The sequence below is a fragment of the Coenobita brevimanus genome, chromosome 57 (genome assembly GCF_032717465.1).
Source record: "Coenobita brevimanus isolate Jiangsu-jjx chromosome 57, ASM3271746v2, whole genome shotgun sequence".
Lineage (NCBI taxonomy): Eukaryota > Metazoa > Arthropoda > Malacostraca > Decapoda > Coenobitidae > Coenobita > Coenobita brevimanus.
Window position 1 is genome coordinate 9,425,804 of NC_137010.1, and position 19,549 is coordinate 9,445,352.

At 43.0% G+C, this 19,549-nt stretch overlaps 1 protein-coding gene across 1 annotated transcript in view; it reads left to right on the forward strand.

Moving 5' to 3' along the window:
• The first annotated feature begins 11,084 nt into the window (after positions 1–11,084).
• Positions 11,085–19,549, forward strand: part of LOC145402274 (sec1 family domain-containing protein 2-like) — a 44,847-nt gene continuing 36,382 nt past the window's right edge. The window contains exons 1-2 of the mRNA XM_080274402.1: positions 11,085–11,183; positions 11,842–12,052. Of these exons, the coding sequence (XP_080130528.1) occupies positions 11,873–12,052 (180 nt within the window). The 5' untranslated portion in view covers positions 11,085–11,183; positions 11,842–11,872. The remainder of the gene's footprint in view (positions 11,184–11,841; positions 12,053–19,549) is intronic.

Here is a 19,549-nt window from a genome sequence, read left to right on the forward strand (position 1 = left end):
GGGACATTCCTTCCGCCTGGTAGGTCTGGGGGACGCTACCCAGGCTCCCTCCTAGGGTAGTGGTTGAAGGAGACCCGGGAGATACTCCTTCTGGCTGACAGGTCTGGGGACACTGTCAGGGGACCACGTGTCCTGGGGACAGGAGGAGGAAAAAGTCCGGCGGACTTTCTGGCTTCTACGGCAGGTCCAGTGGACTCTATCGCACTCCTGCTGTCGGGGGAAAAGTGCAGCTGGGGGACGACCGGTGGTCTCTCCTCCGGTGGCAGACCCAGTGGACACTACCACGGGCCCGCTGCCCTCCTGGGGACTGCAGGCGAAGGTCGTCTGGCTGACGGTCCAAAGCACCTGCTCCCAAAGGTGAATGGCTGAAGGAATTCTAGTGGACACTCCTTCTACAGTAGATAAGATGGATGCTACTGTGCTGCTACTCCCCTGCGGTAAAGTAGGTCTGTGAGTACCTGCTTCTTCTTGTGGAGGCAGGTCCGGTGGACACTGCTACCGAGGGCCTACTTGGGACTGTCATAGGGCAAGCCCCACTCCGATTCTGGCAAGCGCTCTCCCCATCGGAGGGTAATGCACCTGGTAGGTGCACTTCCCAGGGGTCCGGCTGCGTAGAAGAGGGGCATAGGGTCACGGGGAAGAATTGAGTCGGTGTAGAGTGGGACACCTATGTGTCTCCCCGTAGCCTCCTCTTTGGGTGGGGGTCACCTCCCCATGTCCTCCTCCTGCGGTCGTGGTGTTGGGGTCACTCCACCGGGTGGGTATTTCAATGTACAGTATATATATACAGTAAACCCTCACTTTATCGCGGGGTTATGTTCCAAAGGCACTCGCGATAAGCAAAAATCCGCGATGTATTGACGCTACCCCTAAAATGCCTATTTATTGTCTCTATTAATAAGAAAAACCAGTACGGGTACTCACTGATGATGAATGTGATGAAGTTGATGATGATCATGAAGTTCAGTACAAGGTGTATACAGTATTAGTTGTGCAGTTCTTGAGAAGGCACCTATGACGACATTTCTGCGGGCAGTGAGCGAAACGTAAGTGTAAAGTAACAGTACTGTACAGTACTGTACTCTACTGCTTGCCCTAAAATGCCTATTTACTACTATTAATAACAGAAAACAGTAAGGATACTCACCGATGCAGAACGAGTTGAACTGAAGATGTACATTACTGTGTATCGTCAGTTCAACTCGTTCTGCATCAGTGAGTATAGAGACCGTAGCGAGCGAAACGTAAGTATAAAGTTACTGTATTGCTTGCTAACTAATAAGGACATGAAATATCACTGAAATTAAGAAATAACAAAGAAAGTGAATTGTACAGTACTGTACGGGTACTCACGGATGATGAGTTTGATTGATGATCATGAAGTAGCTGTGCAGTACGATGCTGATGATGATGTACTGCACAGTGAAGCAGAGCATTTACAGCTCTTCAGAGGGCGCCTCTTCATCAGGCGCTTCAGGTGATGCAGGTGCTTCAGGAGGTGCTGCTGCTGCTGGAGGTGTAGGTGGAGTCTTTTTCAGTGGCTTGAGGAACATGGTGATGGGGAGTTGTTGCCGTTGTTTCTTCATGGTATTGAGGAGATTTCTGTACGACAGAATGGCTGTGTCAATCGCACTGGAGAACTGCACAGCACGAACCATGTATGGATCCCATTTCTGAGCCATCAGCTGCAGGTCGTTTGCGGCTCTTACCATGTCAGACAGGCGCTCTAATGTTAGACCTTCCTCCTCTTGTGCTGGATCTGTCGGCTCCTCGTCCTCCCCTTCGCTGGCTGACTTGGTTAACTCTGCCAAATCCTCATCTGTCAGGGTCTCGGAGTGTGCGTCAATGAGGTCATTGACTTTCTGGGGCGTGATGTCAGCAAAACCTTCACCACCGAGGATCTTCGCCAGCTTGACAGACTTGTTCACCGCAGAGTGGTGAATTTCGTCAGGGGAGAAGCCTTTGCAGTCGTTCACACACTCGGGCTGGATGAGAGAGGTGGTGTTAGGAGGCAAAAATTCAATCTGCACTCCCTCGTAGTGCAAATCAACAGGGTGGCCACCAGCATTGTCCAACAACAGCAGCACCTTGAACAATAGTCCCTTGTCACTGAGGTATTGCTTGGCCTGAGGGATGAAACACTGATGAAACCAGTTGGAAGTCAGGAGCTTCGTAATCCATGCCTTGGGGTGGCTCATCCAGTGGACTGGCAGCACGTTCTTGTTTTTGTTCTTGAGAGCCCTGGGGTTTGCTGCCTTGTAGATGAGGCCTGGTTTCATCATGAAGCCAGCAGCATTGCCACAGAAGCTAAGAGTGACTCGGTCCTTCTGTGCTTTAAAGCCAGGTGCTTTGGCTTCCTCCTGCATTATGAATGTCCTGGATGGCATCTTCTTCCAGTACAAGCCAGTCTCATCCATACTGAAAACCTGTTCGGGCTTGTAACCCCGTTCCTCTATGATCTGCCGGAACGTTTCCTGGTACTTTTCCGCAGCTTCACTGTCCACCGATGCAGCTTCCCCGTGCAAAGTCACACTCCTGATTTGGAACCGCTTCTGGAACCGGTCAAACCACCCTTTACTGGCGTGAAATTCCTCAGGCTCTGGTGCTGTAGATGGTCCTGATTGCGGCTCTTCGTCGTCGTCTCCTTTGGCGCCCTCTGCTGCGAACTGGTTGTACAACTTCCTGGCCTTCTCGCGTATGATGTTGCTGTCCAGCGGGATGTTTTTCTTCCGGGAGTCGGTTATCCACAATGCCAGGGCCGATTCCATCCTTACGATGTGTTTGTTCCTGCCTGTAGACACCCTCTTCGCATTCTGGCAAAATCTTGCTGACACAGCGCTCCTGATTGCGTCCTCGTTCTTCTTTATGTACCGCACTGTACTTTCGTTGATCCCGTAACTGCGTCCGACTGCGGCATAGCTTCTCCCTTCCCGCAGCATGTCGAGAAGTTCAGCCTTCTCCTGCAGCGTCATAACCTTCCTCCTTTTGACTTCCTTGGCACCAGAAGGCTTACAAGATGCAGGGCGTTTGGGTGGCATTGCAGGGGCTTCAGAAAACCGGGAGAAAAAGGCAAAAACAAGTGGTGAAAGGCTGAAGTGGGCACTGCGATATAGCTATGGTAGGAACACGCGGTAAACTGGGAGGTGCGGTATGGTGGTGCGGTGCAGTCCCGTTCCTTTCTTTGAGGATGGCGCGTCGGCAGCAGCCAATCAGCGGCAAGTAAAAATGTACTGTAAAGCGTGTTTGGATTGGCTACTGGTAAGGCTCCAGCCACGGCTCCAGCCACCTACCAATAGGTCTGGGTATTTCCTCACCCCACGCCACGATTTCGCTTGTATTTTATCAAATATATTAGCCGATTTTTAATTATTATTTTAATTAATACAGCTATTAACATTTTAGAATAAATAAAGATGTAAAATACCATAAACATATCCATTTCAGAATACAGTACTGAAAATAAAGATGTAAAATATGTACTGTACCCTAAAAATAGCCGTAGTAGGCTTTGCGGAAACCGCGATGAGGCGGGGTTTCCCGCAATGTAAAAATACTTACTGTAGGTTCCAATGAAAATCCCGCGATAAAGTGAACCGGCAATATCTGAACCGCATTGTAGCGGGGGTTTACTGTATATATATATATATATATATATATATATATATATATATATATATATGTGTGTGTGTGTGTGTGTGTGTGTGTGTGTGTGTTACAGAGGGTAGAGTGCTTGAAAGGGTACAAGGAAGAAAGTTTGCTGGTTCCTTGAAAGCAATGATAAGAAGCAGGGAAGTGAGCATGGAAGTGAAAAAGTTACTACATGACAGTATTGTGATACTATCTCTAATGTATGGAAATGAAGCTTGGTCCTTACTGGAGGGAGAGAAGTCAAGAGTGAGGGCAATGGAAATCAGTTATTTGAGAGGAGCATGTGGAGTCACATATCTCCCATCTTTCCTGTCACTTCTTATTGCTCTTCTTTCCTTTACAGATGGCTTTACATTGAGTGACAAGCCAAATGGTTTCCTGTAAGCCAAGAAACCATTTACAACGCTGGGTGGTAACCATATAACCAACCCATACGTGCTCCCTAGTGTCAACAAGTGGGTTGGTGGAGGGTTAGTGCCCCTCCCCATAAAACCAATAACTCAAAGTCAAATGGCCACCCCTTACGGGATTATGGCGTCTGGCAATAGATAGATAGATAGATAGATAGATATAGAGTCACATGGAGACAGACTGAGAAATGAGGAAGCAAGGAGAGTTGTGGTGTAGATGTGATAGGAAGCGTTAGGAGAAACACACTGACGTGTTTTGGCCATGTGGAGAGGATGGAGAGTGAGAGACTGACGAGGAGAGTGTGAGTGAGGTGGAGGTGGGAAGAGGGAGAAGAAAGCCAAAGATGAGGTGGAGAGGTGGATTGGAGAAGTATTATGAGAGATGGGAGTGAGCTGGCAGCAGGGCAGTGAAATGGCGGGGGACAGGGCGATATGGAGGCGATTTGTTTGTGGTCAGCCCTTACGGGATTAAGGCTTCTTACGGGATTAAGGCATATATATATATATATATATATATATATATATATATATATATATATATATATATATATAAAATTATACTGTGGGAGTACTAGGCAGTTAAACATATAGAGCTCCCTGACTCAAAGAAATAAAGCCGAATGTTTACCAGAAAATATGTGGAGCCCTAGCTCGCGTCGAATTTACTTTTAAAAATGGTACAACAAATTCTTATACACACAGTGGTGATCACCATTTAATCCTGTTTTGATTCAAAGCTTATATCTATTGACCCAGCACCCGCTTTGTTTTCCATGTCAACTTGGATCAGCTGTTTGTGAGGCGTGGTTGTGTGGAAAAGTTTGTTAATATTTCACGTGTACAACTAAACACCACTTAAAGACTGAGTGGAGCAAGGTAGTAGTAGACGTGTTATATATAGATGTACCCTGATAATTCAGTGGACCACTATGATTTCAAGTGGTCCTTAATCACTGAGAACGACATCAATTTGACTCAGGCTTACTCGAGACGATTTTACTCCACCTAGAAATCATTGCTGTCTGACACTCACCCACTCAATCCACCTAGAAAGTTCATTCATTCATTCATTGCCAGACGCCATAATCCCAACCGGGGTGGCCAAGGGCTTAGAGTTATTTGTTTTACAGGGAGGGGCACTAATCCTCCACCAACCCACATGATATGTAGGGAGTCACATGATACGTAGGGAAAGTTCCTGTGTGTAATTCGGTCAATTTTCGGAAAACTAGGTTACATTTCTCCATTTTGAAACCAAAAATATTTTCTGGTCAATTTTAATGTGGTTTGAATGAATTTAACCTTCATTTTTGTCGGAAATCACTCGTTTGGGAGACAGGCCTACCCAAGCTTGTCTCTCAAACTAGTGATTTCCGACAAAAAGGAAGATCAAATTCATTCAAATTACACAAAATTTGACCAGAAAAAATATTTTTGGTTTAAAAATCGAGGATATGGGTTGAACCGTATACCCCAACTGGGGGGGCTTCGCCTACCAGACCCCTCATATTATTAACCTAACCTAACCTAACATTAACCAAACACAACCTAACCTAACCTTACCTTAAATGTCAGAGGAGGAGGTGGAAGGGTTTGCCTCAGTCCTCTAAACCCACATGCCCTCCACTTCCTTGAATTTGTGTAACTCTTAAAATTCTTACAGTACCACCGACGAAGGTCCTGTCTATGACGTTGGTCACTTCCACACTTCTTACACTTCATGGAGGAAGGTAGAACACCGTGACTGTGTAGGAAATTCACATTTTCCTGATTATTATTAACTTGCCTCGTTTGCCAGTGCCATTTTAAAACGGTCTGACATAATTCCACGGCCAGTGCCAGTGCCATTTTAAAATGGTTTGAAATAAAAAAATTCACTGTGACTGCATTTTTCAAGATTCACAGGTAAAAACTGGCAGGCATGTATGATAACTGTTCCTTTACCATCCCCCAGGCTGTCAAGGCCTTACACTCACTTGCTTCCCTCCTCATGCTCGCTCTTCCTCACTCTGCCTGTGTGCCCAACCAGTGCTGTACCTAGTGAAGGCATTTTGTAAATATTTTCACAAGTGTAATTTGTAAATATTGTAAGTGTAAGGACTATATAGTGAAGTCAAGTTGTAAATACCTTCTTGTAAGTGCCAGGGCTGTGCATAATGAAGTCAGGTTGTTCCTATCTTCAAGTAAGTGTAAGATAATGCATTCACAGTGAGAAAGACACGCAAATTGTGATTGATGTTGAAGTAATAAGTAATCAGAAAAGTATACTGAACATTGCTATACCTTCCCAGCATAAATACCTGAGTATACCTTACATAGAAAATGGCTTTCTCCCACCTACATGATGTGCGTGAGAGAGCAGCCTTACCTGTTTGCGAGTATGCAGGACTCAATAAAACCCTCTTCCGAGCTTTGGTGAGCATTTTAATGGTGAAATTCATTGTTTTCATATCAAAATCTATCATATAAATGGTCGGCACAGAGGCGACCCATCGGGCTGGCACACGGTGTGTTAAAAAAATGAACAATGGCCTCTTATTGTCACAGCACACCCACTACGAGTGGAAGCCATCGTGGAACTGATTGAAGTAAGGGATGTTTGAAATTTGAAAATCTCTCAACGCTATCAATGATTTGATTGGCCCGCCTTTCGGCTGATTTTAATTTTATTGGCTGTGATGTCTGAGCATGCTCTGTAGTGGCATGACATCACGCCTGGGAGCTCCCGTGATAGGGAGAAAAACCAACGTGAAAGATTGAAACTGAGGGGAGATCCAAGATAATATTACGTATGATTTTTATGTTAAATATACATTTCTGAAAACAAATGTATAGTGGAATAGGCTCAGAATAACATGGTGTACAATGTGGTTGTGTCAGATTTCCTGGATCGAGAAATGTAGTTTTGCGAAAATTTACCTGTAATTCTTTACCAAACGGGTGTGACGATTCCAATAACAAAATCGCGATCTGAAGAAAAATAATTTTGGTACATATGCAATACATACCGGTAGTTAAATGTTGAATTCAGACTGCAAGAAGTGATGGGGAAAAAGCAAAATACTGTATACCTATTTTTTGGTATGCAGCATAAGGAAGCGGCCAGGCAATGTATTTGCCAATGATCTCAGACTGGCTGCATTGTTTACCAACCATTGCTCCAACTGGACGCATCAGTGTATCAAACATACACTGGTGTATGAAAGAAAGAAAAAAAATTAAAACCGTGTAAAAGCTGTGGGATGCCGATTTAAACAAACCAAGTCCAGTCTTTGACAGCCAGCTTTCATATTTTAAAACGTGCATTAGGAACATTAGAAATGGCCAGCTACTGGGAGACGTCGTCAGAATACAAATATTTACAAATTCTAGATTCTCATTTACAACTTTGAGAGCTAAGTTTATAAAAATGCCCAGTAGATATGGCTATCCAAGAAAAGTAATAAGTAACCTGTGAAATTAAAAATGCCCAGTAGCTACGGTAATCCAGGAAAAATAACAAGTAACCTGTGAATGACTCATTGCAATAGAAAATACGGAATGGCCGTTCCTGTTTTGTAAAGAAGTATTTTCCTGTAGTCTGAGGGTTAATTCTCGTAGTTTTACATGTTATGGTATTTTACTTACTACAGGGAAAACTCCCCAGTCTGAATTTTACAACCGTATCATCTGTATGGCACAAGCTTGTTGTGTGGGAAAGGATCATACAGTGAGAATTTTCAGTTTTTACAAGGCATCATAAACACATTAAAACTGACCTCACTTCAGAACAGGAGACCCCTTGGGGTCCCCTCTGGACCCACCCTGCCTAAAACTTGATCTGGGATGAGGTGTGCCTGTAAAAATGTTTGTTCTCAGCTATTATTAACAAAAAAAAAAAAAAAAAAAAAAAAAAAAAAAGAAGAAGAAGATGAACCTACTGGAGAGCTCCCTTACATATAATTTACAATTGTATTTTTTCCTCATTAAACTGTGATGTAATTATGATAGCTTTAAAAGTTTCAGAAATGCACAATTTTGAAGGTTGCAACTGTACAGCCTTACCAGTTTTACACACAAACGATGACAAGGAGTCACTCGCGATGTCAGACGTTCAGGTTGATTTGGCTTCAGAGTCAGTCTGTCAGTGATTGTTTGTCCCCACTAACCTAATTTGACCAAACCTAACCTAATCTAATTCAACATAACCTTACCTAATTCTGCCTAACCAAACTGACCAGAACGATTCGGGTCAGAATCCCCATTTCCCTCTGTAGGATGCCTTTGCCGGTGCCAACAAATCTGACTTGGTGCTGCTTAGTAACAAATGTTATTTCTGCAAAATTTGGGTTCCATAAGTGACTAAGCAGTACAGTCTACAACTATTATTTCCATAGCATCTGCATGTCATAAATGAATTAAACTGTACAGTACGTTTGTAGGTGGTAGGTGGTGGCGACCATCATCCACTCACTTGATGTAGTGCTGCCTACTTCTTCCTTAGCCTGTATCATTCTTTTTCTGTGCCTGTGCTCCTCTCTTCCTATTTCTCCCATATTTCCTGTCACTTCTTATTGCTCTTCTTTCCTTTACAGGTGGCTTTACATTGAGTGACAAGCCAAATGGTTTCCTGTAAGCCAAGAAACCATTTACAACATCGGGTGGTAACCACATAATCATCCCATATGTGCTCCCTACGTGTCAGCAAGTGGGTTGGTGGAGGGTTAGTGCCCCTTCATGTAAACCAAATAACTCAAAGTCAAATGACCACCCTTTTCAGAATTATGGCGTCTGGCAATAGATAAAAAAATAGTTCGTTTGTGATAAGTATCTCTACCGTAGTAAATGGTAGATTACTAGTGGAGAAGGGAGAAAAAGTGAGCAGATGGAAAGAACACTTTAAGGAATTGTTGAACGTAGAGGATGGAAGTAATGCTAGTATAAGTGGCTGGGGAATGGCTGGGAGAAGGAGGGAGGTGAGAAGACAGGAAGAAATCAGTAGGATAGAAGTTGTGGAAGCAATGAAGAAAGTTAAATCGGGGAAAGCCCCAGGAATTGATGGAGTGCGTGGTGAAATGCTGAAGCATGGGGGAGAGATAGTAGTAGAATGGATGTGGAAGATGTGCAGATTGGCCTGGGAGGAAGGTAGAGTCCCGGAGGATTGGAAGTCAGGTATAATTATTCCCTTGTACAAAGGAAAAGGGGAAAAAGAAGTGTGTGGTAATCATAGTGGCATTTGTCTTCTTAGTATAATAGGAAAAGTGTATGGTAAGATACTTATAGACAGAGTTAGAGAAAGAACAGAGAAATTAGTTGGAGAAGAACAGGGAGGCTTTAGGAAGGGAAGAGGTTGTGTAGATCAGATATTCATTCTTAGATCTTTAATGGAAAAGTTTCTAGAGAAGGGAAAGAAGTTGTATGCAGCTTTCATGGATTTGGAGAAAGCATATGACAGGGTGGATAGACAAGGATTGTGGAAAGTGTTAAGAATATATGGAGTAGATGGGAAGTTGTTGAATGCTGTGAAGAGTATGTACGATGGTGCGAAGGCTGCAGCGCGTGTGGATGGTGAACTAAGTGAACTCTTTGAAAGTTGGTTTGAAACAGGGATGTGTCATGTCTCCATGGTTGTTCAATCTGTACATGGATGGGGTAATAAAAGAGGTACAAGGTAGGGTAGTGGATGTTGGAGTGGCCCTGGTGAGAGAGGATAGTGTTTGGAAACTCCCTGTACTGTTGTTTGCAGATGATACTGTGTTGTTGAGTGAAGACGAAGGAGAGCTGCAAGGCTTGGTGGATGAGTTTGAGAGAGTGTGTAAGAAACGGAACCTAAAGGTGAATGTAGGGAAGAGTGAAGTGATGGTCTTTGAGAGAGGTGAAGTTAGTGAATGTACAGCGAGGTTGGATGGTGAGGAATTGGAAAATGTGAGTACGTTTAAGTATTTGGGTAGTGTGATGAGTAAGGATGGAGGTTTGGAGGGTGAAGTGCTTGAAAGGGTACAGCAGGGAAGAAAGGTTGCTGGTTCCTTGAAAGCATTGATAAGAAACAGGGAAGTGAGCATGGAAGTGAAAAAGTTACTACATGACAGTATTGTGATACCAACTCTAACGTACGGAAGTGAAGCTTGGACATTGTTGGAAGGACACAAGTCAAGAGTGAGAGCAGTGGAAATGAGTTATTTAAGAGGAGCCTGTGGAGTCACGTGGAGAGACAGGCTGACGAATGAGGATATAAAGGAGCGTTGTGGTGTGGATGTGGATGTGATAGGAAGCGTTATGAGGAACACACTGAGGTGGTTTGGCCATGTGGAGAGGATGGAGGGTGAAAGACTGACGAAGAGAGTGTATGTGAGTGAGGTGGAGGGGGGAAGAGGGAGGGGGAGGCCGAGGATGAGATGGAGGGATGGGGTGGAGAGGTATATGAGAGAGGGGGGTGTGAGTTGGGAGCAGGGCAGTGAAATGGCGGGGGACAGGGCGACTTGGAGGCGATTTGTTTGTGGCCTCCCCAAACGGGATTGAGGCGTCTGGGAATAGATAGATAGATCTCTACCGTTATATTTTCATCATTTCTTAGTGGGAGCTCTTCTGCATTTTTTTTTTTTCCTTACATCTAAACCTGAGTCTTAAGTTGTCTTTGCTAATATGAGTGATTTTGTCTGAAGTCAAATAGAATAAAATGAAAAACAATTCTTAGGATGAAGTTAATAAGATCTCGTCGGGAGTTCATTTTTACATTTCCCTAAAGGAAAATACTGTACAACAGTACTGAATTTTCTGTTTCTTCATGGTGTTGATGATATTCTCAGTCTACCTACCAGCGTTCATTGTAATGACCTCATGATTAGTTCTAAGTCAGTTGACATGGAAATTAGTGTGCATGTGCCTGGATCTAGTATCTCAAGATCGGTTTCTTATATATTTGAATAAGACCTTTAAAATGATTTTGTAGTCCAAAAGGGAAAAAAGGAGGGACAGGAAATGAATTTTTAAAAAAGTACAAGGCTAACAGGAACCAAAACAGCCATTCCAGTGCAGGTATCAGCAGTGAATACGAGTATAGTACCGCACGAAGCAAGTTCATTTTGAATGGGCCTTCTAGCATCCGTTGAGTGATTCTTTTGTTGCATATGAGAGATGCAAATACAGGTAAATATAAGTATTTACCTGTAAGCAAACCTTACAAAATGTCAAGCATTTGTTTGTGTTGGTTGCATTCATCTTAAATGTCAGGACCAGCTTGCCTAGCTGCGGTCACTTATGGTCCTCATGGGGCAACATAGGATTGGATGATGGATGGATGGATGACATCACTAATTATATAAATGAATTTTAAAATTGCCAGCAAAATCTACATTCAAGGTGTAGCGTTAATGTGGCCTAACTTGTCTAATTGTGATTTGCTCTCCTTTTAAGGGATGTGCAGAAGAGAAATGGGATGAAATATTGTATAAGGTGGTAATTAGAGTGAAAATTAATTTTGCTTAGGCTAATGTGTTTCGTATTTGTCAGATTTTTTTTTTTTTTTTTTTTTTTTTTTTTTTGCCAGTATGGTTCAGTTTGATTAGTCTGTAGATTTTGTATGAGGATGCAGTATAAAAATAAAAGTAATTGAGATATGAAAAGTTTGTGTAAACATAGTTTTAACTGTGCTACCTCTTTCAAGCAGAAGTATGTGTCAGTAATAGGTACAGTTATTACTTTCAAGTTAGAGCATTGTTGTGAAATAGTCACATTAAAGGTATGATAAATAATGTAATCTTATTTTTTCATTGTCCTTGTAGTATTGACATTTTGTACCCCACAGAACACACACACACACATCACTTCCACTCATCATGGGGAGTGTGAGTGCAGGTCATGTGTCAGAGGCTTGGTGGGGAGAGGCCTGCAAGAAAATGAAGAATGCTGTGGTGTTCCTCGACAATCCCACTGCTGAGTGTTTACACTGGAGTGGTGGCCTTGACAGACTGGTCAAAGCTGGGGCAAAAAATGTCAAGGAGTTTTCTTCATTTGAGGTGCAGATACATTTTGTTTAATGTGCATGTCTGTTAGTCTATGAGTGTCACAACAAACTATTGTATTTTGTTTGTTTATTGATAAACAATATCAGCAGGACTGAATCCAAGGAGCAACGAATTTCACAGCTACTTCCCATAGATATTTGTATCAGATTGCTTATAAAGGCTCCAGTATGCTTGCATGTGGTGGCCTAGGTCACCTAATGGCAGATGTCCACACAGCTTTGTCTGTGGCAGCCTCCCTATTAGTCTGTTATCTCTGAGACCACACCCTATGACCTCGTCCCAAGTCTTTTTTGGTCTATCTCTCACAACCCTACCCCTGATGTCACAATCCTAGCCCCCCAGGTCACGCATTCAAGGATGTAGCACTCATCCATCTAATCATTGTCATTTCTGTATGTTTTAGTCTACAAATATCCTCATTCTTTACTGCCCAGGTCTCCCTACCATACAGCATTACATTCTTGACACATGCTGCATACAAAGATCCCTTAGCATGGAGGGAGAGCCCTCAGTGTTAGGAGAGACAACAGCTCCCTGAGCTTCCTCCAACCATTCCTTACCCTAGCCACAGTGCTAGCTCCAGCCCCACCTCCAGCACATAACATACAGGGCTCTTGCTAACTGCCAATGGTTGCGAGCCATTAGGCTCTTAAGGTTTCAGATTTGCGAGCCAAATAAATTTTTAGTAGCCAAACTGACTACGAGCCAAAATATTTTACGAATAATAAGTATATTTATTTATTTACACATTGTGATGAATAGAATCATGAAATGAGGTTTTCAACATTCTCAATGATGACAAGGAAAGACTTAATAATCGATCACAATGTGCTTTTTTGTTCATTTAAGTGAGATTTACTAATTTTGTTGTTTACTGGGTTTTGAAGTGGATGTATTTTCTTCTCGCCAAAAGGCGACTTGTATGTAAAATTTGTTCGCCAAAGGGAAAAAATACTCGCATTTGCGAGCTGTGGCTCGCCAAACAAGAGCCCTGACATGCTCCACAAATAGCAAATCTCATCAACTTCTCCACACACTCATGAGACACTTCGGCATGATCAGGCCTTTCATGCCTCTCAATCTCTGCATGCTCTCCTAACACACCATACACACGAAATTAGCATTATATTACAGTCTACCTCTCTTATCTCTTATGCACTCTGTTATTACAAATACTGCAAAAGATGGAGTTACCGTACTTCCCACACCCTTGTGGCAAGCCACACATGGCCACCCTCCCTCTGCTTTGACAGTACCACCAACAGCCCTAGATACTATCACTCTTATTTTATATCCCGCCGTATGCCGGTGCCGTTTTAAAATGGTCCGACATAATTCCGCGGCCAGTGGCAGTGCCGTTTTAAAACAGTTTAAAATAAAAAAATTGACTGTGACTTCATTTTTCAAGATTCGCGGGTAAAAATTGGCAGGCTCGTATGGTAACTGTTCCTCTACCATCCCGCAGGCTGCCAAGGCCATACAGTCACTCGCTTCCCCCCTCACTCTCGCTCTGCTTCAATCTGTGTGTGTGCCTCACCCAGTTCTGTACATAGTGAAGGCATTTTGTGAATATTTTCACATAAGTGTAAGTTGTAAATATTTTCTTGTAAGTGTAAGGACTATATAGTGAAGCCAAGTTGTAAATACTTTCTTGTAAGTGCCAGGACTGCACATAATGAAGTCAGGTTGTACCTATCTTCAAGTAAGTGTAAGATAATGCTTTCACAGTGAGAAAGACGCGCAAATTGTGATAGATGTTGAAGTAATAAGTATACCTGTCTTCAAGTAAGTGTAAGATAATGCATTCACAGTGAGAAAGACACGCAAATTGTGATAGATGTTGAAGTAATAAGTAATCAGAAAAGTGTATTGAACATTGCTATACCTTCCCAGCATAAATTCCTGAGTATACCTTACATTGAAAACGGCTTTTTCTCACCTACGTGGTGAGCGTGAGAGAGCGGCTATACCTGTACACGAGTATGCAGGACTCAATAAAACCCACTTCTGAGCTTCAGTGAGCATTTTAATGGCGAAATTTGTTGTTTTCACATCAAAATCTATCATTTTAGCAAAAAAAAAAAAAAAAAAAAAAAAAAAAAAAAAATGGCCGGCATGGAGGCGACCCATAGGGCTAAAAATAGCTGGCATGCGACGGGCTATGCATTTACTCACAAACCCTTGTGCCCCATTCTGTCTTTCCACTTCCAAAATCTTTTCCCCACCTCATTGTCATTTTCTGCAGTCAACACCAAGTCATCAACATAAAACATCTCCAATGAGAGTCCATTTCTGATGTCATGTGAGAGAGCTTCAGGCACCATGACAAACTGAGGGGCACAAGACTGACCGCTGATGCATACCAGCATTCACGGAAAACTTGCCACTCAATATTCACTCTCACCTGGGTGCGAGCACCCACATACATAGCCATAGCCACTCTGACAGCCACTCCCCATTCCCATGCTTTCTTGTTGCCCACTTCACCACCTCCATAGGGACTCTGTCAAAGGCCTTCTCTAAATCAGCAAAAATAAAGTACAGCTCTCTTTTCTTTTTTTTTTTCCTATACATTTTTCCTGAAACTGTTGGACAGTGAATATGGGATCAGTGGTCCCTTCTCCTGTCACAAACCCAAACTGCATCTCATCAGTATTCACTCCTTCCCTTGTAGAATTCTCCATTACCTTGATTATCTGGTCAAAAAGTTTTATGCCTCTACAATTTCCTCTTTTCAGGTCATCACTTATCCCCTTATACACATTTACAGTCACACTCTTCAGCCAGTCATCAAGGACAACACACTCATATATAATCATATTTATCAGATCAGTAACTAAACCCACTCTAGTATCTTCTGAGGCCTTCAGCATTTCAGCAGTCAACCCAGACACACCCACCACCTTCCCCAACTGCATCCTGCCTATTGCCCTGCTCCCAGTAGCAGCGTCAGTCAAAGACCACAGGCCAAACACTAGATCTGCTGACTCCAAACCTTCAGTGTTTGAGTCAAACGCCTCTTTCAGCAGTCAGTTGTAATGCCCTCTCCAGGTGTCTTTAATATTCTCACTGTCCAGCAGTACCTTTCCTTCATCATTCTTCACACACTGCTCACCATTGATATCATTGTTTTCCCTGTTCATCTGATGTGTGACCTTAAATACCATATGCTTCATTTCAGCACCACTGTATATAGATTATCCAGTAAAATTCTCTGAGACTCAAATTTTGCCCTGTATACCTCTTTGCTAGCCCTTTGCTTTACAGCTAAGTATTCCTCACTGTTACCACCCCTTTTCCATTCCCAAAAGCCTTCTCCTCTCAACTACAGCTTCTGCACCCTCATCCTACCACCATGTTACTTTATGTCTTGGAGGACCCTTTGTCTATCCACACACTGAATCAGTAACTCAAGAGATGGTTCTTAAGAGCTCTGTACTGCTCATTAACACTTCTGTCAGTATCTCCCTGTTCAGCCACCACTCTACTACTCTCGCTGTAGAAGGCAACCCCTACTGTTTGGCTTTTCAACTTTCGTATTTTCTTCCTGGGCGTACAGGTCCAGTTCTTCACCACCCACCTGTTTAGTACCATGTTAGATATCGGTAATATGTGTTGCTGCACGCGCTCTTTGCTCTGTATAACTTGAACATCCTTCACCAACCTCGTATCAGCCCACCTTACCAGAAAATAGTCAGTCTGGCTAGTATTACCCACAGACTCATATGTAATCAGTCTACTCCCATTTCCTAAAATGCATGTTGTGCAGAATCATTTTCATTGCCTCCCCAAATTGGAGTATCCTTTCCTCTTCCACTTTCGTTTACTATATGCACGTCACCCATGTACCCTTTCATATCCTTAAGTTGCATCACCCATGTGACTATTTATATCCTCACCCAAAGCTACCATCTCATCATCCACCAAACCACTAACCACCTGTATCAGATCATCCCAGAATTTATCGTTTTCTTCATAATCCAAGACAACCTGAGGAGTGTACACTAATAGAACTGAAATAATGAGTTTACCAAACAATATTTTCACCACTATAATCCATTCATTTGTTCTTATGGCATTCATGACACATTCCACTCATTTCTCCCCAACCAGCACCCACACACCACCATGTCCATCTACACTTTCCTGCCAAACTAGCTTATACTGTACCTCCAGTCCTTCCCAGCAATCATCCAACCCACCCCTGAACCCGACTTTCCATTGGCAACAAACATCCACCCTTCTCCTACTGCCAAGCAGGGGTGGGGGAAGATGGGGACATGAAGAGGGAGACAGCCAGGGGTGGGGCAGGGCAGGGGGACATGCCTGGCAGTGCAGAGTGTGGTGGGGAATGTAGGAGGGACTGGGGGGGGGGGAGTAGAGAAGGGATGGAGGGATGATGGGAGGACCGGGAGACCTTTGTTTCAGACCTAGGGAGAGGTGGGATGTCGGACTAGCGAGGCAATGGACATTCAAATTGTTTGGATTGTAGGTATGTTCCCCTGTTTTATGTGTTTGGTCTAGTGAAGCTTTGGTAATCGATGCGCCGGATAATGGGGTATGGGTGTATTACTGTTCTTGTCATGGAGAAATGCTTTGACATGGATGTAAATTAAGCTGTAAGGGCAAAATTATGGGCCAATTTAGTTTAAAGTGGGTATAGTTTACATTTTTAGTTCTAGAATATGCTGTTATACTCATTTATTTTCAAGCACATGCTTGAGTCCCAACCTCGGGGAAGCCCCTTAGATATAATGGACCATCGGGTTTAACGGACCTGGCTTTCCCCCAGTTAATCTGTTATATCGAAGGTCTCCTATTTTATGATGCACCATATACCAGTACTTTACCGGAATGGTACGGTACTGAGATGGGTTTTAGTAAAGTAGCTTCTCAGTCAACTTGCGTCAATTGTGCCTCCCCTTCACGTTTTCTCCCAAAATACATGAGCAGCTGGGAGCTCCCATGAACTCACACTTTCTTCCCTGCTGTGCAGAACCTCTGCTTATCAAAATTCTTTTATCCCCAGAACTACTACTCTCAGGAATTCACTTCCTGAGAGTTGCTTCCCACAAACATTTAATCCACCATTGTTTCAATCCAGTTGTTATAAATATTTCATGAATTGAGAATGGCTTTAGGCACATGGACCTGTTTCTTTTTATGTCCATTGTTTTTCCTTCCTACATTCATTGTCTCTTTTTAAAAAATAATGATAATAAAATTAAGATCGCTACCTTATATGATAACCTTCATATATCATGTGATAGGATGTATATATAGCTTATTTGATTCCTCTTTATTTTTTCTGTAACTAAGCCAGCAGCACAGTTCATTGATGGAACAGTCAGAATAAAAAAAAAAAGTGCTCACTATAGACTGTGTTCCCTTCTTTAATATACGATATCTTCCTCTGATGGTGGTAGGCGGGGATGCCCATCATCCACTCACTTGATTTATTGCTGTCTGCTTCCTCCTTCTTGTCTGTCATTCTTTTGTGTCTGTCCTCTCTCCGTAGTTCTCCCAGCCTTCCTCCCAGGCACTGTTTATTACCATTCTTCTTTACCTTAGGTGGCATTACACTATGTGACAAGCCAAATGGTCTCCTGTAACTCAGGAAACTATTTACAACACTGGGTGGTAATCATATAGCCAAATAACAGGATGATGGTACGGTACTGAGATGGGTGGAGAGCCTACTATGGTGCCCTTGTTAACTGGGTGGAGATATGCAAATGCGGCATCCACCCAGGAACCAAACCTCCACTCTAATCCCTGTGCCTTGCCGTGGTGAGGCTCTTGTCAACTACATGGGAGTAGCAGTTCACAGCATGGGAGATCCCTGCAAGGGTGGTGGTTTGCCAGGGGTTGATGAGTCTACTTGATCAGACAGACTGGGGTAATACAACATCAGCATCAACAACCTTTCTCTGACTCTCAGTAGGTGTAGTTTGAAGTTGCTTTTCTTTATTACTGCACTTATAAACTTGCTAAAATTTAAAGTGCAGCAGTTGAAATGCATATAATAAAAAAAGATGCCAAAGTATGGGCCCGGAAGCCTAACCAAAGACCCCTACACACTAATGAGGCAATACAGGATTTGATGATAGATAGATATATAGGATGGAAGTCTTACTGTGTGTGTACCAGTTGTTGTTGATCAACCCCAGTCTGTCTGCCTGAGCAGACCCATCAACTGCAGCCAAACAGTCGTCCTTGTAGGGCTGTCCTGTTCAGTGAACCGATGTTCTATTTCGGCAGACAATGCCTTGCCACAGTGAGGCTTGGGGAAGAATGTGGAGGTTTGGTTAATAGATGGATGCTACATTTACATCTCTTCACCCAGTTATGTTGGGGTCCATAGTAGGAACGATATCACTCCGTATTTGGTTATATGGTTACTATCTAACAATATAAATGATATCCAGAAGTGGAAGAAGGTTTGTGGTAGGTGGGGGCACTCACCATCCACTCACTCGATGTAGTGCTGCTCTTGGGTGTCTGCCCTTTCCTCTCCATTCTTCTTTCCTTCCATTCTCTTCTGTCTTTCTTTCCTTCATTCTTTCCTTGTCCTTCTGCCTATGGGTGACTTTACACTCCCTCTTCTGTCTTTCTTTCCTTCATTCTTTCCACTTCCTTCAGCCTGTGGGTGACTCTACACTGAGTGACAAGCCAAATGGTTTCCTGTGCATCAGGAAACCATTTACTACTCTGGGTGGTAACCATATATCCAAATTTTGGCGCCTAGTGGTTTAGTGGGTAATTATTGTGCTCCAATTGGATTGAGCCGGTGAAGGTTTATATCCAGGGGGTGGTTGCGGTTGATTGCTCATGTAATGCCACTCAGGGATGAGTGAGGCTGGTCACTTTCATCTTAAATGTCAGGACTAACTGCCTAGCCCTGGGCTTCTGCGCTCCTCATGGGGTAATGTAGGATTGGATGATGGATGGATGGATGGAAGAAGGGTAATAATAGTGACAGAAAAGATGAGAGAAACAGAACAAGAATGATGAAGCTGAAGGAAGAAGTAAACAGCTCTACATCAAGTGAGTGGATCACAGTCACTGCCTCCTACCACCTGTGTATACCAATAAATAGTATAATTTTAACTTCATCATGACAGGAACTGTCCTAAGTGGGATGAAACAGCCTGTCAGTAACAAGTATAAGTGGAACACCATTGTACTGGATGGGTAACTGGAAACTGTAGCTATCTAATTCCATATTCACAAAGGACCTATTACATTTATACCTAAATGATGAAAATCAACTTAACTGAAGTACTGTATTTGTATGTGCGACATAATCATATTGAAGAGTTTAACTTCTTGAATCTGGGTGATGTCATTTTCACTTTTGCTGCTGTCAGGTGATTTATTCATCTTAGGAAGAGCCGGTATTGCTGAAGGTTTTATTGTGGCTGTATCTAACCCTTTCATTTATTAAAAAAAAATAAAAAAAAGCTGAATCAGATGGTCAGAGGTTGG